This window comes from Rattus norvegicus, chromosome 10 (genome assembly GCF_021556685.1).
Source record: "Rattus norvegicus strain SHRSP/BbbUtx chromosome 10, alternate assembly SHRSP_T2T, whole genome shotgun sequence".
Classification (NCBI taxonomy): Eukaryota; Metazoa; Chordata; class Mammalia; order Rodentia; family Muridae; genus Rattus; species Rattus norvegicus.
In genome coordinates, this window is record NC_141543.1 from 68,135,704 (window position 1) to 68,158,829 (window position 23,126).

A 23,126-nucleotide genomic window follows, 5' to 3' on the forward strand; every position below is an offset into this window, starting at 1 on the left:
ATAAGTTAACGCTATTAATTGAAAGCCTAAAAAGTAGAAAAATCAAGTAAACTTTGCAGGTATCAGATGATTATAGGCTGTAATAGTGAGTTAATGTGACTAACTCATAAGCAGTAACAGTAAAACTTCCCAAATGGAATGGTAATATACCCAGGTGTCTGTATGTACTTCAGTGTTCATTCATTTCATCAACTTCTCGGTAATGAAACAAATACAAGTCGCTTTCTATTACTGGAAAGTGACCAGTTTATGATAATAAAAGCTTATTCTCCTGTCCAAACAGTGCTTTTGTCCACATATCTTGAAAAGGATAAACATTAAGTTGTTGCTGTATGTGTGTGCGCACAGAGGCCAGAGACAGCTTACAAGAGTCAGCTCTCTTCTTCTACCACGCGGGACTGCACTCAGGTCTTCAGCCTTGGCAGCGGCTGTCCTTAACTACTAAGCCATTTCACTGGCCCTGGAACTTCCTTTCTTAAGACAGGGTCTCACTGTGTAGCTCTGGCTAGCCTAGAACTTTCCGTAGACCAGGATGGCTTTAAACTCACAGAGATTCTCCTGTCTCAGCCTTCTGAGTGTTGGGTTTAAACATGTATGACACCATGCCCCATCCTGGAACTTCTTATATTAGAGTCATTACCACTTTTTTAATGTTTATGGAAAAAACAACAAAAAATCTCCAATATTTTCTCAGTGAAAAAGTAAGATCAGTATTAAGCCTTTTACCTTAATATGGCAAACACTAAAGCCAAAGAAGAGATCTTTGTGCTAAGTATTTTTTTAAATATAGATACTGTTTTAAATTAATCCTCAAAACAACTTCATAAATTAAGCTAATACTCAACTCAGTTTGTTAATTCCAAAACCAGAGTCTTTAACTGCTGGTCACTATAGTTTTGAACTAGGTGTATGCCTTAAGTGGATTAAGTATATTTCATGTTTCAGAGGAATTTTTTTCCTTCTTTTTATTTAATTTTTTTTACACTCCAGATTTTATTTCCCTTCTGGTCCACCCTCCACTGTTCTACATCCCATACCTCCTCCCCACACCCCTGTCTTCACAAAGATGTCCCCACACTCCACCCCACCCCACCAGACCTCTAAACTCCCTGTGGCCTCCATCTCCTGAGAGTTAGGTGCATCTTCTCTAACTGAACTCAGACCAGAGTCCTCTGTTGTATATGTGTTGAGGGCCTCATATCAGCTGGTGTGTGCTGCCTGTTTGTTGTCCAGTGTCTGAAAGATTTGGGGGGAGGGGGGGAGGTTCCAGGTTAATTGAGACTGTTGGTCCTTCTACAGGGTAGCCTCCTCCTCAGCTCCTTCCAGCTTTTCTCTATTCACCCACAGGGGTCATGCTTCTGTCCATTGGTTGGGTGCACATATCTACATCTGACTCTTTCAGCTGTTGTTGGGTCTTTCGGGGGGCAGCCATGATAGGTCCCTGTTTGTGAGCACTCTACAGCCTCAGTAATGGAGTCAGGCCTTGGGATCTCCTCCCCTTGACCTGGATCCCACTTGGGCCTGTTGCTGGACCTTCTTTTCCTCAGGCTCCTCACCATTTCCATCCCTGCAGTTCTTTCAAACAGGAACAATTATGGGTCGGAGTTTTGACTGTAGATGGCAACCCCATCCCTCACTTGATTACCTGCCTTTCTGCTGGAGGTGGGCTCTACAAGTTCTGTCTCCTCACTGTAGGGCATTTAATCAGAGTTTTTTAATCTGTTTGTTTGCTTGCTTCTTTAAATTATACTTATTTATTGGCTGCATAGGAGGGTGGTTACACAAGTATGGGCATACCACAGCCCCACAGTGCCAGTGTTGAGGTTAGAGGATAACCTACGGAAGACAGTTCGCTTCTTCCACTATGTGGGTTCCAGAGACTGAATTCAGGTTGTCAGGTTAGCAGCAGGCTCACACCTTTACTTACTGAGCCATCTCATTGGCCCTGCTTGCTAATTTTCAATAAGAGTCTGCCCATGTAGTGAAGGCTAGCCTTGAACTTGTGATCCTGCAGCTTCAGCCTTTCAAGTGTTAGGAGTACAGTGGGCATGCACCACTACACTTGACTCAGAATCTTTAGTTGATATGAGAACAGTCTGTCTAAGATTTTCAACTCTCAAAACAAATTTGGGGATTTGGCTGTCCTGGAATTTGATTTGTAAACCAAGCTGGCCTTGAACTCAGAGATCCACCTGCCTCTGCTTCCCAAGTGCTGGGATTAAAGGCCTGCGCCTTCACCACCTGGCTGAAAAAAATTTTTAAAGATCTTATATAATTTTACAGATGACATTATTAAGGGACTTATCAAAGTCTTAGCTACTATTCAAAGAGAGAATTTAAAAGGACTGGATTAGAGGTATTAACAGTCTTCTTACTTGAATGGCCGACAAAGGTCTTTTAAGGGAAAACCAAAGGGTTGTACTCTTCTGGGGCATCACTGTAGGAACCTTTTTGTTTGGCCTAAGGATACATATTTACAAAATCTGTTCCTATGAAATCTTTATCCCTAGCATTTTTAAATGTAATGAGTGATCGAATCAAGTAATCCACATTTTCTGATGAATTGTTTTCCAGATGACTACTATGTCATCATCTTTCCTAAACGACATCATTTAATAGTGACTTCAATAAAAATTCCCATCTCTTGCTGTGTCATGAAAGGAACTGGGCTCACCTTAATGCTGTTCTAAAGTGCTTTTTTTTTTTTTTTTTGATCACAGTAGGAGACTGTAATAAATTGCAGCCTGAAAGAAGTTTCAAACTGGCAACTTTGCCAGATATTTTAAGCAATTTATTTTGGGGTGTATCAGCAGATTTTTTTTTTCTTACACTGCCATTTGGGTGCCTGCTGACACAGCTTGAACAAATCTTTAAAACATTTCCTTCCTAGAGATGGATGAAGATGATGAAACTCTAACATCCAGACTTTCCCTTAACTCTTCACTTGCCACATGGGTCTTTTCTATTGCCAGGTCTCTAGGAAACTATAGAAACCACCTTCTGTGTGCTTCACAGTATTCTGAGCCCCTCATTACCTTGGTAATAGCTTAAAGTTTTATGGACAACTAATAAAAACATAATTCTAGTTTTAGGCATAGAATTTTATGTTTAGATTAATTTCATTGTTAGCATATTGAAAATTGTCAAACTTCCCTGTACTTTCATATAAAACAAAGATTTGAGTTTTTCTTGATTCTAATACATTGAAAGTCTTTTCTAGTTGATTAGTAAAATTGTTTTTAAAGCTTTTGAATTCCAATGGAATATATATAATTTAGTCAGTTACTCAGAAATGCTATAAAAAATACTGATTCCTAAAATATTTGCTCTGGTGTGAGACTGCAAGAGGAGAGAAAGCTAGAGGCTGAGGAGCTCGCAGAGTGCTTCTGTGTGCTGGCTCCTTCTGTAAACTAAGGTCTGAGACAGAAAGAGGCTCCTTTTACAGAGCTAGTTCCTGATCAGGTGAAAAGGCACTGCTCAGCCCACTGGAAGGAGCATGGGAAGGGCTTAAACTTTGTAAAGAATCAGAGAATGCCCTTTGGTGGGAAACGCCTTAGAGGAAACAGACGATCCTCCTCGAAAACTACCTACATCTAGATCTGGTTCCAAAGGCATTAAAATTTAATTGGTCCAATGTGTAGTTTGGACATTGGGATATTTTAATCTTCACAAATTGTACATACAACAAGGCTGTTGAACCCTCTATATTCATTTACAAGGGTTAGCAGATTTTGTCCACAGTGTAGCTCCCTCACACACTATAATCTTTCTAGTTCCACCTTGAGGAACCAAGAAAACCATTAATAAATATTTAACTTACTCTTGTGAGGCCTTTAAAAACTTTGAAGACCATTCATAAACTTGGTTCGTTTGCGGCACAGTGCATAGAGCCGGTTAAGAGGCCACAGTGCATAGAGCTGCTTAAGAGAGGGTACTTTTCAGTTTAGCATTCGGAGTGGAGAAATTTTCTCTGTCCATTACTCTCTCTTCACCCAGGCTGCCGTCTGCAGCAACCCCTTTACCCAGTAGGCCCATAAGCTTTGCGGGATCCGCGTGGGAGCTAGGAGCCCCGGGGCGGAGCGTCGCGAAGGCCCACCCTCCGGACGCTCTAGACCGCCCCGCCCAGGCGCCCCGCCCCGGACGCGAGTGGGGGAAGGCTTGCTGGCAGCGCCGGGCTGCCCAGACAGCGGAGTCCCGGGGCTTCGGCGGCTGCCTCGGAACTCCCGGGCGGACCCAGGTCAGCTGCCGGGAACCAGCGTCTCTGGCTCGGGTTTTTCCAACGCCGGTCCAGGATGCGGAGCTGTTCATCGTGAGTCGGCTTCATGACCCTTAGCACTTTGGCCGACGAAAGGAAAGCGCCCCCTGCCAGCACCTGCAGCCTCGGTGGCCCCGACATGATCCCCTACTTCTCTGCCAATGCGGTTATCTCGCAGAACGCCATCAACCAGCTGTGAGTCCGCCTCTGCAAATGCTCAGAAAGTTTGCTTTTCCAAACCGCTTTTCCGGACATTCTGGGGCGCGAACTAGCGAGCGAGGACGAAAGCGCAGCGTGCTTGCTGCGAGGTCTATATGCATCTGGCTTGCATGGCGGGGTGGAGGTGTGCTAGGCGATTCGTGGAGGCAATGAGTGTCCTGGAGCCTGGTGAACAGATGAATCTTTTGGAAGAATATTAGCGAACCTTGGGGGAGTCTAAAAGTTAACCTCTTAGACATCTATGGTGACCGAGTGACAGCCGAACTTTGTAGCAAGCAAGACTAGGGAGAATGGTTGGTAGAATCAGAATAGCTCCAGAAACTCAAGGGTCCCGTGGATCCTGCTGGCAGCCAATTTACTGTGGTAGTGGATCTTATTTAAGTTTGCATATGACTATAAATTTCTGTTATGGTTCACACAAAGAAATTCATGCTACTATAGTTCGAGGTTATTTCAGAAAAGTAGATTTCAGTAGTTTTCTTTTATGATCTCCTGACTACTAAATACAACACAAGCCTTCCTGTACTCTTAATCACTCAAGTGCAGGATTCACACGCATCTTTAAATCGTCATTGTTTTTGAAGTCAGGCTGTTACTCCTTTCCGTTGTGGTTTGCCTGCTTGTGAGAGCTGTGTGCTTGAAGCTTGTGGTTAATCTCACCTCACAGTTATAAAGTCGAAAGTAGAAGAACTCCACCAATTCAAACTCCATCTTTAATCCAGAGGAGAGCTTTAAAGGTTACTTAAGATAGTAGCAGTTTTAGTCGATGTGTTTGAGTTCCTTCTGAATTGCCGTCAGAGGAATCACCTGCTGAGATTTCCTTAGGCCAGCCCCAAACAGGGTTGCTACTGTCCCTCTCCATTTAATGTCCATCAAAAACTTTTCATTATCTATTATTAAAAACAGAGGATATCATATGAAGTGATTTGTAGATACAGTCATAACTAATTTACTAATTTAGTTATTGATAAACTGTCCTGTCCTCCCAGTTGAACTAAATTGATCTGAGGTTCATATCTTTCCTTTATGTTGATTCATGGTGGGGCTCATGAGAAAGATAACAAAAGTGGGAAAAGGACTTTACTGCCCAGTACGCTAAAGTCTGCACACTAGACTACTTAACTGTAAAGAGGTAAGAGGGGATGGACTGAAAGAGGAGGAAAGGAGTGAATAATCTGTAATTTAATAACCAAACTCAAATGAATAGTTTCATCAGTTCTTAAGGAAGGGGGACAGTGTAAGATCCATGGACAGTAAATGGATGAGCAAAATGTCCTGCAAACATACACTGCAACATAATTCTACTTTTTAAAAGGATATCCTGGAGTTGGAGCGATGGCTCAACAGTGAGCAGTGAGTAGAATGTCTTTGGGGGAAGACAAGTTCCCCACACTCACTTTAGGTTGCTCACGACCACCTGTAACTTGAGCTTCAGGAGATCCAAGACCTCTAGTATCTGCACATACCTGCACAAAGTCAGGTAATTTTAAATAATAAATAAAAATATTAAAAATATTAAATATACCGTCTTTTAAAAAAGGAATTTTGACATTTGCTAGAATATGGTGAACTTTGAAGACATTGTGCTAAATGAAGTAAGCCACAAAGAACAAATACTCTGTTGTCCTGTTTGTACTGCCCCAGCTCAGAACTTAAACGTTATTAAACTTGAGAGAAGAGTATTTTTAATACTAGTGGGATCAAAAGATATCGATACCTTTTCCTACTAATTAATGTCCTTGGGCAAATCATTTGACTTTGTTTACTTCCATTGTGAAATGGAAATTCAATACAACACATGTCTCTCCCTTTCTCCCCATCCCTCGTCTCAATGGTAGATCCTCAGCAGCTCGGAGGAGATCATATAGTTAGCTAACATTTTACAAACCTACAAATCCCTGCAACAAAAATGAGTTAACTGAATTTAACAGCAGCTAACAGCTGCCATGTGTGGACCACTCGTCAGTGTTTAATACTCACTTAGTATCACAGGAGCCCTGTGAACTACTTTGTTGTGTTTACAATAATGAGAATGAAGCTCAGAGCCATACTAATCAGTGACAGAACACCCACTAGTGAGGCAAACTTTAGGACTTATTTATTTTGAGACAGGGTCTCATTATGTAGCCTTGTCTGTCCTGGAACTGCTGTTAGACCAGGCTGTCTTTGAACTGAGATTCTCCTGCCTCTCCCTCCTGAGTGCTGGGGTTAAAGGGGTGTGTCACCATGCCTGGCCCTAAGTTTTAGGATCTTTCTCCCTGTCCCTTGCCTCTCATCTCTCTGACTCTTTCTTGCAATGCTGGAGATTAAACACATGCTAGGTAAGCACTCTGCCACTGAGTTATAGCACACGCAGCTCAGTTTATTCTTCAGAGAAGCATGCTGTCGTTTTGACTCCTAAACTACACTTAACTAGTATTGCTTTGGATATATTTATTAAATATTTACAGTGCTGCTTAGCTCGTCATCATAAACATCCATGGGCTTAATACATCTATTGTTGCTACTTAATGCAAACACTCTCAATTTGGAGTATATGACTTGTCTTTTGCATGCATGTACATTTGCACACCAGAAGACAACACTGAACAGGTGGACGCCCTGTGGGTGCTAGGAATTGAACTCAGGAACTTTGAAAGAGCAGTGAGTGCTCTTAACCACTGAGCAATCAGGTCTCTGTATGACTTGTCTTTAGAAAATTAATGAACTGCCTAAAAGGAAATGTGAAAATATGGAGTAGATAAACATAGATTTTGAAATCAGATTCTCAGTCTGTGACCTTAGAACGGAGCTAATCTTTTCTAAAGGGAAGTGTTATTTCTAAGACCTGATGTTGTACACCTTAACTGATAGGAGCATTTCATGCAGCAGCAGATTTATAAATAGCAAAGACTAACTGGAATAACTACAAGGTTCAGATTGATAGCTAGGAGCCCAGGACGGTAGCTATGCCTGCAGATGCTATAGCATCTCTGGAGGTTGACACAGCAGAATCTTGAATTCAAGACAAGCTTCGGCAATGTAGTGAGACTCCTGTCTTATAAAGGGTGGGGGTCAGATTTAAGAGTCGCAAGTAAAGACTGATACAAGCATAATTTGAGTTTAAGGGAAAGGATTAATGAACACTTGGGCAAGTGGTTAGTGATCAGGATAGGACTTGCCCTTTAGAGGATTTCTGTTCTCCTTTTTTCACTTGTCGGCTCAGATGATGTGTTTAGAAACCAACTAACAAATCTTAGGAGACTTGAGTCAAAGAAAAAATAGGCCACAGTGAGATTACAAAGCCTTCCTATCAGAGAAAACTCATGGCCTTTACAGTATGGCTTTTGATGTTTTTTTTTTTAGATTCTGTGATTTTCAATTGTAATATATGTTTGAAATATATATCACAGAATAGTTTGCATATCAGTTTTACTGATAATTACACTATTTTTTTTTTCAGAGCTGAGGACCGAACCCAGGGCCTTGCGCTTGCTAGGCAAGCGCTCTACCACTGAGCTTAATCCCCAACCCCAATTACGCCATTATTGTTGCATTAAAGTCTCCACTTACCACTGCATAAAACTCACCAAATGTGTTATTTTTGAACAATTAACAGAAGAATGTTAAGTAATCAAGTTGAGTTGGGTTTAGTGATATATATCTGCTACCTTAGCACTTAGGAGGTAAGGACAGGAAGATCAGGAGTTTGAATCTGGGCTACATAAGATTCTATCTCAAGAAAAAAAGTTAATATCATATACATTAATTCTACTGGGGATCAGGAAATATGAGCAACCCATGAGAATCATCTGATCAAACTGATCAAGAGTCATGGGAGGGCTGAGGAGATAACCCAATCAGTAAAGTATTTGCTTTGCAAGCATGAGTACCTGAATTGAATCCTCAGAATCCACATGAAATGCCAGGTCTGGCAGTGTGCTGGAAAGATGGGAAGATCCTAGGAAGATCCCTAGGACTCAGGTCATCCAGGCCAGTCAGTGAGAGACACTATCTCAAAAGTAATGGAAGATGTCCCTGAAAATGGCACCCATGGTTGCCCTCTGGCATGTATATGCATACATGTACATACACACAAACATATATATATAATATTTTTAAAGAACTTTGGGCCAAGAGAGATAGCTGAGTGGTTAAGCACTCTTGCTGCTTTGCAGAGATCTGAATTACTTCCCAGCACCCTTGTTAGGTAGCTCACACCAAGTGTGACTCCTGCTCTGGGGATCTAATTTAGCTTCCATGCTCACCTATATACACCACACACACATAAAGAAAAATAAGTCTTAAACAGAAAGAATCTTGAGTCAGCCTGATCAAAATGATTGTGAAATTTTCTGTCCGTCCCCTGTAAAAGCCCACATATGCATCTGTCCCCTGTAAAAGCCTGTTTTTAATAAAACAAACACTTAAATTTTGAAAAATACAGAAGAGATCCATCTGCCTGTAGATAAGTGCTGGGACTAAAGGTGTGCTCCATCACATCTGGCTTTAAAAAAAAAAATAGAGTGTGTGTGTGTGTGTGTGTGTGTGTGTGTGTGTGTGTGTGTGTGTGTGTAAGATTTATTTATTTATTTTATTATATGTGGGTACACTGTCACTGTCTTCAGACACACCAGAGGAGGGCATCAGCTCGCATTACAGATGGTTGTGAGCCACCATGTGGTTGCTGGGATTTGAACTCAGGACCTCTGGAAGAGCAGTCAGTGCTCTTAATCGCTGAGCCATCTCTTCGGCCCCATATTTTATGTTTCTTGAGATAGGGTTTTGCTGTGTAGCTCAGCTGCCTAGAACTCATGATCCTCCTGCCTCATTCTCTTGTAATTTGGTGATGTTTTGTTTTAATTTTTCAGTTCCTCTTTCTGGTTGTCCAGTTGGTTTCATGTGCTTTCTTCCAGGCTTCAGTTTTCATCATAAGCACCTTGAGTGCTTGTTAAAACACAAACTGCTGGCTTCTGAACTCGTAGGCTAGAGAGGTGCACTTCTAACAAGTTCCTAAATGATGCTCATGACGTTAGTGTGTGCCACACTTTGGCAGCCACTACTTTATATTTTTCAGAAGCAGATTAGGAAAAGCCTCATGCAAATTTGATGTAGTAAATAATTAGAAAAAAAATGGTGACATAATTTGGACAGAAATACATGGCTTGTTTCTGGTAGAAAGGAAACCTAGAACAGCATTTGCTATTGCTGATCCAAATTCTTATGAAGCTACATGTGCTTAAAAGCTTTGCTATATGTGCATGTATGTGTACATGTGTGTGCATGTTTATGATCATAAGTGTGTGTGTCTGCTTATAGGTGTGCATGTGTGTATGTATGCATGTGTGTACATGTGCCACAATGCAGATAGAGAAGTCAGATGATAAATTTTGGGAATTGGTTCTCTTGTTGTTGTTGTTGTTGTTGTTGTTGTTGAGTCAGGGTCTGACATGTTTCTGTCTTCTTACATACACCAGGCCATCTAGCTTTTGAGTTTTCAGGAATCCTCTTATCTCCCATCTTGCTTTAGTAGGCACTGGAATTATAGATGTGTGCCACCACGTCTGTCTTTTCACATTGATCCCAAAGATTGAAGCCAGGTTGTCAGGCTTTGTATAACAGTGCTTCTGTCCACTGAGACAGCTCAACAGTCCTCAGCCTATTCAGTGGCTACATTGATATTAACATTAATACTGCGTTAATAGTAACATTAAATAGCACATTTTTTAACTGCACTGTTACCCTGATAACACAGTTTTAAGTGCTATGTATAACGATCTCATTCTCCTTAAAAACCTTATCCCAGACTTTTTAATGCCGTGCTGGGTATTAAATCCCAGTTACACATCTCTGTCAAGCATTCTACCATCAAACTAATAAATACTCATCTAGTACCATGGTTTTTTTTTTTTTTTTTTTTTTTTTTTTTTTTTTTTTTTTTTTTGGAGCTGGGGACCGAACCCAGGGCCTTGCACTTGCTAGGCAAGCGCTCTACCACTGAGCTAAATCCCCAACCCCGATATATTTTTTACTTACTTAAACTACTAGATATAAGTTTTAAACTGAGAGATTCTTGAGGCCTACTTTTTACAGATTTATTCTTATTTTTAGTTATATGTATGTGTGTGGACATGTGTACATAACTGCCCTCAGATACCAGAAGTTTTAGATCCCCCTGAAGTTGGGGTTACAGGTGACTGTGAACCACCTAACATGGGTGCTGAAAATCGAACCCAGATCCAATTTCCTAAAGACAATATGGACTCTCAACTGCTAAGCCATACACAAGCCTGTTTGTAAGACCTAATTTTATAATCTTATGTCTTTTGACGTGTTTTTTATTCACACACTAACAACACAGCATTTGCTTCAAGATTTAGTTGATGTTTTGTTATCTGCTTTGGCAGGGCCTACCTCATTGTTTTTTATTGTTAATTAATTTTCCAAAGGGTTTGTGTGTGTGTGTGTGTGTGTGTGTGTGTGTGTGTGTGTGTGTGTGTGTGTGGAACAGGATGTCAGGAATTTTTTTTTTTTTAAACAAAGTGTCACTATGTAGCTATGGCTGTCCTGAAACTCACTATGTAGATCAGGATGATCTTGAACTCAGACTGCCTCTAACTTCTGAGTGCTGGGATTGAAGGTGTGTGCCACCGAGCCTGGTTATCAAGACCTTTCCTGATTAGTTACAACATGTATGTCACAAATGTAACTAAACTTTTCATATTTTCTTTACCATTTTAATTACGTGGGGGGGGTATATAGGTGAACCATATTGGGACGGTCCTTGTACCATGTGGGTCCTGGGTATTGAATGAGGCCATCAGGTGCCTTAGCTTGTTGAGCTGTCTGACAGGGCTGCTGTCTATTTTTTTTAATCAGACTTCCTTGTTCTTTGTTCTAATACATATTTTATTTTTTAGTTTGATTTTCTCAATTTCTATAGGATAATGGTTATATTATCTATAAGTAAGTTCTGTCTCTGAAAAGAACTCTTAGGTTACTTTGACTAGGGCCACTGGTTAAATACTGCAGTGCTTGTCTTCTTTCCTCCTGTAAATGGAATGCTTCTTATGTTTTATAAACAGGTATGATCTATACTTTTGCTACAGGTTCCTGCATAGAGCACTTAACATGTTGAGACTATTTTGTTGCAATTAATTTGCAAAAATTTTTATGGTTTAGTTTAATTTTGTTGGATATTTTTTTGTTGGGTGGTGGTGGTGGTGGTGGTGGTGGTTGTTGTTGTTTAGCCTTGACTGTCCTGGAACTCTGTAGACCAGGCTGGCATCAAACTCACAGAGATCCACCTTCCTCTGCCTTCCAAGTGCTGTGATTAAAGGCATCTGCCAACTTCCCCCACCCCCAAACCACAAACACACACACACACACACACACTCACTCTCTCTCTCTCTCTCTCTTTCTCTGTCACACACACACACACACACACACACACACACACACACACTCTCTCTCTCTCTCTCTCTTTCTCTCTCTCTCACACACACACACACACACACACTCTCTCTCTCTCTCTCTCTCTCTCTCTCTCTCATCTGGGCTTTGTTGAATACTCTTTATATTTACTGAATATATGAATATAAGATTCCCTTTATTAGTAATAAGAGTAGCATCGAGTGGCTAAAGCTAATAATTTAATACTGTTTTATGATTATTTCTGATTCTTGAATAGTCTTGTTATTTTTTAAAGTTATCAAATTAATTTACATTCTTTTTGAGTGTTACCAGAGTGCTATTGGGAGCTTTCAAAGGTTCATTTCTGTTCTCATTATTGATAGTAAGTTTGTGTGGCTTTATCTACACTTGTTTTGTTTGCAGTCTGCGAAGCAATAATTAGTCTAGAAGGTAGGGCATACATGAGCTCTGAACTTTGGCCTTGAAATTATGTGTACCCAAGTTAACTAAACTGTAGATTTTCACAATGAAGATGAACTACAATGGAGGGTTCCTGTATTCAAGTTTTCTGTTTAATAAGGAGTAGGTAGTTTTTCTGAATTATTGCTACTTACCATCTCTTCTCGCTCCTAAAATCAAGCAATTTTTCTAGACTTACACTAAGAAACCACTTCTCAAAGCTGAAATGATGTCAGTCTGTGTCCAAGAGCTGGGGCCTTGGGGATAACAAAGATGCTCAACTTTCATGAATTTTCTTGTGCACTGCTCTTCAGTCGCTCTAATAAATGGAAATATACTGAAACATATATGTCTAAAATGACATATATTTATTATATGTTAAGCTGCACTGGGGCTAATGAAAAATGATTCAGGTACTATCATACAGTTTGCAATTAATCATATAGTTTCTGGATTTCTAAAAAATAATTAATATCCCAACTGTTTGAGATAAAATTAGTTACTTGTGTTTTGTTAAATAAAGCAGGATGTTGCCACCCATCGCTCAATTATGTTTAACTTAAAAAAATATGCTAAAAACATTAAGGACATTTTAGACTTTCCTGTGATTTGGAATAAATATAACTATAATAAATAGATTATCAGTGTTACATACTAGACATCAAATTTAGTCCACCCCCTTTCAACTGCTGTATGAATCTGGCAAGTTGGTTTTCTATGTTAAGCTGTTTTTAGAGGGATGTGACCCTTCTTTCAGTAACCAAAGGGATTTTACATTAGTTACGTGATAGAGTAACAAAATTCGGAATCTTGAATCATTCTCTAGTAACGAGAAACCTCAGTGTTAACCAATTCTAACAGTTTAGGTCTCAGTGCATAGATGTAGAATTATTTTTTATATGATCTAAATAGTCCATTTTGTTGCATATGTTAGATTCAATGGCTGCTTGATTTTATAAGACTATAGAGTTTGAATGAGACGATTCACAAGAGAGATTAAAATTTTGCAAATATGAATGTTTGAAACTGCACTTAATATTTATTGATCCAAGACTCACATGCATACCCATAAACCATGATAGTGTACTTTATACCTGAATGGTTTACTTCTGGATTATAATTATATTGACTATTTTTTCTAGTGATTTTTGTAAAAAAGCATTCATCTTAATGCATCTTTAAGCATTCTTTGTCCCCCAGGAAAAGGCTCTTGGGGCTTATGAGCTCAGCATCTTCTCGTATATCTTTTTTCTGTTATATTTTGAATTTTATGTAATAAAAGTCAGTTGATGTCCATGAGGGCCAAATAAATGAGACTGTTTCTGACTTTACTGATTTGAAACAAGTATTTCTTGTAACAGAAAAAGTGAGACCCTCTTCCATTCTATGTCTTTTTTTTTTATTCATTTATTATTTATAAGTACACTGTAAGTATCTTCAGACACACCAGAAGGGGGCATCAGATCTCTTTACAGATGGTTGTGAGCCACCATGTGGTTGCTCACATTGAACTCATGACCTCTGGAAGAGCAGTCGGGTGCTCTTAACCGCTGAGCCATCTCTCCAGCCCCCCATTCTATGTCTTTTTAATTGTAGTTTATCTAAGTGTTAATATAGCTAGTTCTCATGAACATTTAACAAAAATCTATTCATCTATTTTTTTTTTTTAAGGACCATTAGTCTGCGAACTTGTAGATGGAGTTGGGATTTGATTGAGAATGGCCCCACAGGCTTGAATGCTCAGTCACCAGGAAAGGAATAACAATCGAAATGTAAATAAGAAATACCCAAGTTAATAAAGATGAAAAAAAAAAAAGAAAAAGAAAAAAAGAATTAGGAGGTGTGCCCTTGTGTTGCTGGGGGTTGGCTTTGAGGTTTCAAAAGCCTACACCAGACTGAATCAGTCTCTCTTTCTCTGCCTCTGTCTCTCTTTCTCTCTGTGTCTCTCTCTGTCTCTCTTTCTCTCTGTGTCTCTGTCTGTGTGTCTCTCTCTCTCTCTCTCTCTCTCTCTCTCTCTCTCTCTCCTTCCCTCCCTCCCTCCCTCCCTCCCTCCCTCCCTCCCTCCCTCCCTCCCTGCCTGCCTGCCTGCCTGCCTGATCAGGATGTAGCTTTCAGCTGTTCCTCCAGCCCCATACCTGCTGTGCTTGTCACCGTGCACCCTGCCGTGATGCTAATGAACCACCCTCTGAAAGAAACTATACTCAAGCCCCAAGTTAAATGCTTTGTTTTATAAGAGTTGCCATGGTCAAGGTGATCTTCCCAGCAATAGAACATTAAGATGGGAGTGATGTGAATTCTCGATGTAATTTTTACTTTTCAAATATTTTTGATTAGCTGGGTGGTAGTGGCACTCGTCTTTAAATCTAGCAGTCAGAAGACAGAGACAGGCAGATCTTTGTGAGTCTGAGGCCAGCCTGGTCTACAGAGCAAGTTCCTGGACAGTCAGCTACACAGGGAAACCCTGTCTCCAAACACAAGATAGAGCAAAACAAAATTTATTTTATTTTATGGTTATAGGTATGGGTATTTTACATTCATATATGTCTGTGCATTCTGTGCGTGCCTGGTACCCACACAGGGCAGAAAAAGACATTAGATTCTCCTAAACTGGAGTTACAGAAGGTTGTAAGCCACCATAAGGGTGCTAGAAATTGTATCCAGGTCCTCTAAAAGAATGCTTCTAACCACGAGCCATCTCCTCATTTACTTCTTCCCCTTGCTTAATATGGGTTCTCCCTCGTTTTCATGAAAGGAACAGAATGGTAAAAGTTGAAACATCGGTTCGCCACTTAATACTTTGGCTTTTAATAAAAGGGACAACAGATCTACCTCCTATTTGGTAAAAAAAAAAAAAAAAGAGAGAGAGAGAGAGAGAGAGAATAAAAAAACCACAAAAAAAAGAAATACCTGAGTATATCTACTGGATCTGGCTATCTACTCCTGTGACTATGAGTCTTGAGCATGGTAATCTGCTATAACCACACAGCTGGAACTTTCTCTCTTTGCCTTCTATGTTCAGTGAGATCCTGTCTCAAGGGAATAAGATGAGGACTGATGAGGACTGATGGACCTCTTGTGTCCACAGGAGTGCTCACCTGGGCATGTGTTGACACACCACATCCAAAAACAAAAAAGCTTTATGCACATAAACATTTGTATTTTTCTCCCACTCTTTATCATCCACTTAGCTAAAAACAAATTTGCCTTGGGTAATTATTTTAAATTGAAGTGGCCTTCTTAGTAAAGAAAATACTGATTACTTTTTATTATTTGCAGATGATACATATTTTTGTTATAGAAAAGTCATAAAACAGACTGGAGAGATGGCTGAGTGGTTAAGAGCACTGACTGCTCTTCCAGAGGTCCTGAGTTCAAATTCCAGCAACCACATGGTGGCTCACAACCATCTATAATGAGATCTGGTGCCCTTTTCTGGCGTGTCTGAAGACAGCTACAGTGTATTTATATAATAAATAAATAAATCTAAAAACAAGAAAAAAGAAAAATTAGAAAAGTGTTTCTCTTCCATTCAAAAAACAAAAAAGTATTTCTCTTGCTAGGTGTGGTAGCACATGCCTTTAATCCCAGCACTCAGGAAGTAGAGGCAGGTGGATCTCAGTAAGTTCAAGGCCAGCCTGGTCTGCATAGTGAGATCCAGGACATCAAGAGCTATGTAGAGAAACCCTGACTCAAAAAAAACAAAACAACAAAAAAGCATTACCCTATTCTTTTCTCCTAAAGATACTTACTGTGTATATATGTGTATTTTCTATGTGAGTGTTACATTGTGTATGTGTGTGTGTGTGTGTGTGTGTGTGTGTGTGTGTGTGTGTGTACATGTGTATGGGTATTCACCTATGTGCCAGGGTGCAGAGGCCAAAGGTCAATGTTGGGTATCTTCTATCATTTTTCATTTTATTTTATTTCAGCTTTATTTTATTTCGGTAATTTTTGGTACTGAGAACTAAGCCCAAAGCCTTGTACTTGTTAGGTAAGCCTCTGCTGTTGAGCTAAATCCCCAACCTTTGTACCTCATTTGATAAGACAGGATCTCGCACTGGATCTGGAGCTCACTGGTTGGCTAGCAAGTCTCCTCACCACCCATCTTTTCCTCCAGGAAAAGATTAAGGATGTATGTGCTGCCACATTCCACTTTCATATGGTACTGTGGGAGGGCCCAGCCCATTGTGGGTGGTACCATTCCTTGGACTGGTGGTCCTGTGTTCTATAAAGAGAGCAAGCCCTGGAGACCAAGCCAGTAAGCAGCATCCCTTCATGGTCTCTGCATCAGCTCCTGCCTCCAGTTCCAGCCCTGCCTGGGTTTCTGTCCTGACTTCCTTGGATAATGAAAGGTGATAGGAAAGTGTTGGCAGACTATACCTTTTCCTCCCCAACTTTCTTTTTTGGTCATGGTGTTTGTTCAAAGCAATAGAAACTCAACTGAGACAGAGCTAGTTTGGGAAGGACAGTAGTGAAACAGTGTCTCCTTATGAACTCCTGCTGTACTTACCTACTTAAGACCTGAGCCAGATCAAACCACTGTTTCCAGCATGGAAAGGGGTGGTGCTCACAAGCCCCACCCCTAGCTGAGGAGCTACAGACAGCTGATAGCTTTTGAGAGTCAGTTTGCTTTAAAAGTGTGGCCCTTGTAAGTCAGGCATGCTGTAGTGAATTGCCCCAAACCCCTATGCATTTGTGTAGACAAACTAGAAAAGTTGGTGGGTTCAAAGCAAAAACAAAACAAAAACCACACACACAAAGTTGGAGTAGGAAATGGATCTGGAAGGACTTAAGGGAGGATTGAAGGGCGAATACAATTTGAGAGAGAGAGAGAGAGAGAGAGAGAGAGAGAGAGTGTGTGTGTGTGTGTGTGTGTGTGTGTGTGTGTGTGTATGTGTGTATGTTGGTTTTTTCACTTTGGCATATAGGGGAAATTCTGTTATTATTCCATTGGGTTGTTTCTTTCTTTTCTTTAGTTTAGTTTAGTTTTGTTTTGTTTCTTGGGACAGGGTTTCTCCTGGAACCCCTCTGTAGGCCAGGCTGGCCTCATAGATAGCCCCCTGCCTCTGCCTCCAGAGAGCTGGGATTAAAGGAGTACTCCTGGCTCATTGAACTGTTTCTATTCACTCCACTGATAAACATTATGTGTTCTTTTTTTTTTCTTCTGAAGTTGTAAGCATGCATCCAAATCATAGAAATCAATTCTGTGATTTCTAAGGTAAAGAATACCTAGTTTTCTCTAGTTTTTTGAGACTTGTGACATGGATTACAGCTTTGCTCACCAGCTGTAACATTCTACTCCCACCAGTAATTTATTCCTGAAGCAAAATAAAATCAAAGGAAGCTAATTATAGGTTCAGTTGGGAACCTAAAAAACTTGGCCTTTAAACTCAAATTTTTATTTTATTCTAAAGGTGTCACCATTTAAACTTCGAGAATTTTAGAATGAAAAGATAAACAAGTTTCTTAGAGTCCTATACGAAATTAGCTTAAGCCCATGATGCTCTTCTTAGGAAACATTAAATATCCCTGAAATGCCCCATGGTGTACTGTCTTTACTGGTGATATAAAATTTTTAAATGATATTGGTTTGTATTGCCAGTGACCTTATGAAATTAGAATTTCCTAACTCTATTTATTGTAAACAATGAATACATATCACTAACTTTTTAGAGAATGTCACTTAAAGTCTTGAACCAGACTTTCGATCTTTGAGACCATGTGAGTGTTGTGTAAGAGAAAAGACAAGTGTTTCTTAAAGATGTATTTGAAGGTCACTGGCAGATCTAAGTATTCCCCAGGACCAGTCTGTGGAAAGTTTACAACTGTGTGTGGGGTGATAATTACAAGGCAGAAAATGGAAAGCCCAGGTATGTGTAAGCTCCATTAGTGTCAGTTGCCCATCTTTCTTTTAAATCAACCTGCTTCCAGAGGAGTGTGTCTATGGGCCAGAGAGGCCTGTCAGGAAGTCTCACTTTTGCAGTGGCAGCAGTCCTGCACGCTGTACAGAGGGTGAGTTCAGCACCTTGTCAATCCTATCTCTGCCCACAGCTCATCTCTTTTACATAGTAAACCTTTGTTCATCAGAATGGGCCTCTGAGATTGGCCTGTCAAATTGCTGTTAGAAATTGAAAGTCCCTGATAAAGAGTCTAAAGGTCTAAGTGAATGGTGTGGGGTCACTGTTGCTTTAAGGGCATCAGTTTTTGACCTGTTAGAATGGAAAATTGAATTGCAGCCCAGCTTCAGCCTTTAAGCTCCAGAGAAAAATTACTGGCCATTTCTACAGTCAGCAGGAACAGGAAAGAAATTGTCTTTTAAGAGTGTTTCTTGGGGCTAAAGAAGATGGCTCAGCCATTAAGAGTGGTACATGCAAACAAAACAGTCATATACATAAAATAAAAATAAAATCTTTCTCTTCAAGGAGTTTTTTTTTGTTGTTGTTGTTCTTTTTTTTTTTTTTTTTTTTTTCGGAGCTGGGGACCGAACCCAGGGCCTTGCGCTTCCTAGGTAAGCGCTCTACCACTGAGCTAAATCCCCAGCCCCGTGTTTTTTTTTTTTTTTTTTAATTAAGTTGGGAGGTACTACAAACTTCAGACTCCAGAGATTGATAGTGTAGGAATGTTGCTACATACATACATGGTTACTGTGAGGTAATAGGCAGCAAATAAAAAAACAACCAGTGTAGTTTTAGAACAGAAATTAGTTAGATGAGATTCATGCAGTTCATTTATTAACATGATATTTTTACTATTTATGATGTAGTGTTGAGTGTAGGTATGTTTGTCTGCGTGTTTGTCTCTGTTATCACTTGTACTTCTGCTGCCAGCAGAGGCCAGAAAAACGATCTCCTAGAAATGGAATTACAGATCTTGTTTGTGAACTTGTGAATCATCACGTGGGGGCTGAGACTAGAACCCAGGTCCTCTGGAAGAGCACCCAGTGCTCCTAACTGCTAAGCCGTCTCCTGCCTCCTGGCCTCTTCTTTGACATGATAGGAGCAAAATAGCGTTTCCATTTCTTACTAGAGCTATTAAAATGGACTCTTACTAAACAGTTTTTATAAACTTAGAGTTCAGAATTCAGGCACTACAAATACATGATCTTCAGCCTAATAAAAAAAATCTCCTTTCGACCGGAAGTCCCACACCTGCAGATCCCGGCCCGCAGCACCTCTCTGCTCCCAAACCCCGTGGGAGAGAGACCTCACCGCCTGGTCAGGTGGGCACTCCTGAGGCTGCAGAGCGGAGGAGACCACCAACACTGCCCACCCCTGCCCACATCCCTGGCCCAAGAGGAAACTGTATAAGGCCTCTGGGTTCCCGTAGGGGAGGGCCCAGGAGCGGCAGGACCCCTGCGCCTGAGACACCGCCAGAACCTGAAGGAAACAGACCGGATAAACAGTTCTCTGCACCCAAATCCCGTGGGAGGGAGAGCTAGAACTACAGAGAGGCAGACACGCCTGGGAAACCAGAAGAGACTGCACTCTGTGCACATCCAGACGCCAGAGGAAAACACCAAATGCCATCTGGAACCCTGGTGCACGGAGGCTCCCGGAAAGAGCGGCGCAGATCTCCTCGGTTGCTGCCGCCGCGGAGAGGACTTAGGCAGTACCCCACGAGCACACTTGAGCCTCGGAACCTCAGGTAGGACCAACTTTTCCCCTGCAAGTGACCTGCCTGGTGAACTCAAGACACAGGCCCACAGGAACAGCTGAAGACCTGTAGAGAGAAAAAACTACACGCCCGAAAGCAGAACACTCTGTCCCCATAACTGGCTGAAAGAAAACAGGAAAACAGGTCTACAGCACTCCTGACACACAGGCTTATAGGACAGTCTAGCCACTGTCAGAAATAGCAGAACAAAACACTAGAGATAATCTGATGGCGGGAGGCAAGCGCAGGAACCCAAGCAACAGAAACCAAGACTACATGGCATCATCGGAGCCCAATTCTCCCACCAAAATAAACATGGAATATCCAAACACACCAGAAAAGCAAGATCTAGTTTCAAAATCATATTTGATCATGATGCTGGAGGACTTCAAGAAAGACGTGGAGAACTCCCTTAGAGAACAAGTAGAAGCCTACAGAGAGGAATCGCAAAAATGCCTGAAAGAATTCCAGGAAAACACAATCAAACAGTTGAAGGAATTAAAAATGGAAATAGAAGCAATCAAGAAAGAACACATGGAAACAACCCTGGATATAGAAAATCAAAAGAAGAGACAAGGAGCTGTAGATAGAAGCTTCACCAACAGAATACAAGAGATGGAAGAGAGAATCTCGGGAGCAGAAGATTCCCTAGAAATCATTGACTCAACTGTCAAAGATAATGTAAAACGGAAAAAGCTACTGGTCCAAAACATACAGGAAATCCAGGACTCAATGAGAAGATCAAACCTAAGGATAATAGGTATAGAAGAGAGTGAAGACTCCCAGCTCAAAGGACCAGTAAATATCTTCAACAAAATCATAGAAGAAAACTTCCCTAACCTAAAAAAAGAGATACCCATAGGCATACAAGAAGCCTACAGAACTCCAAATAGATTGGACCAGAAAAGAAACACCTCCCGTCACATAATAGTCAAAACACCAAACGCACAAAATAAAGAAAGAATATTAAAAGCAGTAAGGGAAAAAGGTCAAGTAACATATAAAGGCAGACCTATCAGAATCACACCAGACTTTTCGCCAGAAACTATGAAGGCCAGAAGATCCTGGACAGATGTCATACAGACCCTAAGAGAATACAAGTGCCAGCCCAGGTTACTGTATCCTGCAAAACTCTCAATTAACATAGATGGAGAAACCAAGATATTCCATGACAAAACCAAATTTACACAATATCTTTCTACAAATCCAGCACTACAAAGGATAATAAAGGGTAAAGCCCAACATAAGAAGGCAAGCTATACCCTAGAAGAAGCAAGAAACTAATCGTCTTGGCAACAAAACAAAGAGAAGAAAAGCACACAAACATAACCTCACATCCAAATATGAATATAACAGGAAGCAATAATCACTATTCCTTAATATCTCTCAACATCAGTGGCCTCAACTCCCCAATAAAAAGACATAGATTAACAAACTGGATATGCAACGAGGACCCTGCATTCTGCTGCCTACAGGAAACACACCTCAGAGACAAAGACAGACACTACCTCAGAGTGAAAGGCTGGAAAACAACTTTCCAAGCAAATGGTCAGAAGAAGCAAGCTGGAGTAGCCATTCTAATATCAAATAAAATCAATTTTCAATTAAAAGTCATCAAAAAAGATAAGGAAGGACACTTCATATTCATCAAAGGAAAAATCCACCAAGATGAACTCTCAATCCTAAATATCTATGCCCCAAATACAAGGGCACCTACATATGTAAAAGAAACCTTACTAAAGCTCAAAACACACATTGCACCTCACACAATAATAGTGGGAGATTTCAACACCCCACTCTCATCAATGGACAGATCATGGAAACAGAAATTACACAGAGACGTAGACAGACTAAGAGAAGTCATGAGCCAAATGGACCTAACAGATATTTATAGAACATTCTATCCTAAAGCAAAAGGATATACCTTCTTCTCAGCTCCTCATGGTACTTTCTCCAAAATTGACCATATAGTTGGTCAAAAAACGGGCCTCAACAGGTACAGAAAGATAGAAATAATCCCATGCGTGCTATCAGACCACCACAGCCTAAAACTGGTCTTCAATAACAATAAGGGAAGAATGCCCACATATACGTGGAAATTGAACAATGCTCTACTCAATGATAACCTAGTCAAGGAAGAAATAAAGAAAGAAATTAAAAACTTTTTAGAATTTAATGAAAATGAAGGTACAACATACCCAAACTTATGGGACACAAAGCTGTGCTAAGAGGAAAACTCATAGCGCTGTGTGCCTGCAGAAAGAAACAGGAAAGAGTATATGTCAGCAGCTTGACAGCACACCTAAAAGCTCTAGAGCAAAAAGAAGCAAATACACCCAGGAGGAGTAGAAGGCAGGAAATAATCAAACTCAGAGCTGAAATCAACCAAGTAGAAACAAAAAGGACCATAGAAAGAATCAACAGAACCAAAAGTTGGTTCTTTGAGAAAATCAACAAGAGAGATAAACCCTTAGCCAGACTAACGAGAGGACCCAGAGAGTGTGTCCAAATTAACAAAATCAGAAATGAAAAGGGAGACATAACTACAGATTCAGAGGAAATTCAAAAAATCATCAGATCTTACTATAAAAGCCTATATTCAACAAAACTTGAAAATCTACAGGAAATGGACAATTTCCTAGACAAATATCAGGTACCGAAGTTAAATCAGGAACAGATAAACCAGTTAAACAACCCCATAACTCCTAAGGAAATAGAAGCAGTCATTAAAGGTCTCCCAACCAAAAAGAGCCCAGGTCCAGATGGGTTTAGTGCAGAATTCTATCAAACCTTCATAGAAGACCTCATACCAATATTATCCAAACTATTCCACAAAATTGAAACAGATGGATCACTCCCCAATTCCTTCTATGAAGCCACAATTACTCTTATACCTAAACCACACAAAGACCCAACAAAGAAAGAGAACTTCAGACCAATTTCCCTTATGAATATCGACGCAAAAATACTCAACAAAATTCTGGCAAACCGAATCCAAGAGCACATCAAAACAATCATCCACCATGGTCAAGTAGGCTTCATCCCAGGCATGCAGGGATGGTTTAATATACGGAAAACCATCAACGTGATCCATTATATAAACAAACTGAAAGAACAAAACCACATGATCATTTCATTAGATGCTGAG

The 23,126-nt window shown here is 40.4% G+C and overlaps 1 protein-coding gene across 3 annotated transcripts in view; it reads left to right on the forward strand.

The window, feature by feature from the left end:
• Positions 1-23,126, forward strand: part of Ssh2 (slingshot protein phosphatase 2) — a 251,109-nt gene that overhangs the window by 135,811 nt on the left and 92,172 nt on the right. The window contains 1 exon segment of one of the 3 annotated variants that reach the window (NM_001107024.1): positions 4,181-4,450. The exons of the other annotated variants lie outside the window; for them this stretch is intronic. Coding sequence (NP_001100494.1) covers positions 4,323-4,450 — 128 coding nt within the window. The 5' untranslated portion in view covers positions 4,181-4,322. 3 annotated transcript variants of the gene reach the window in all.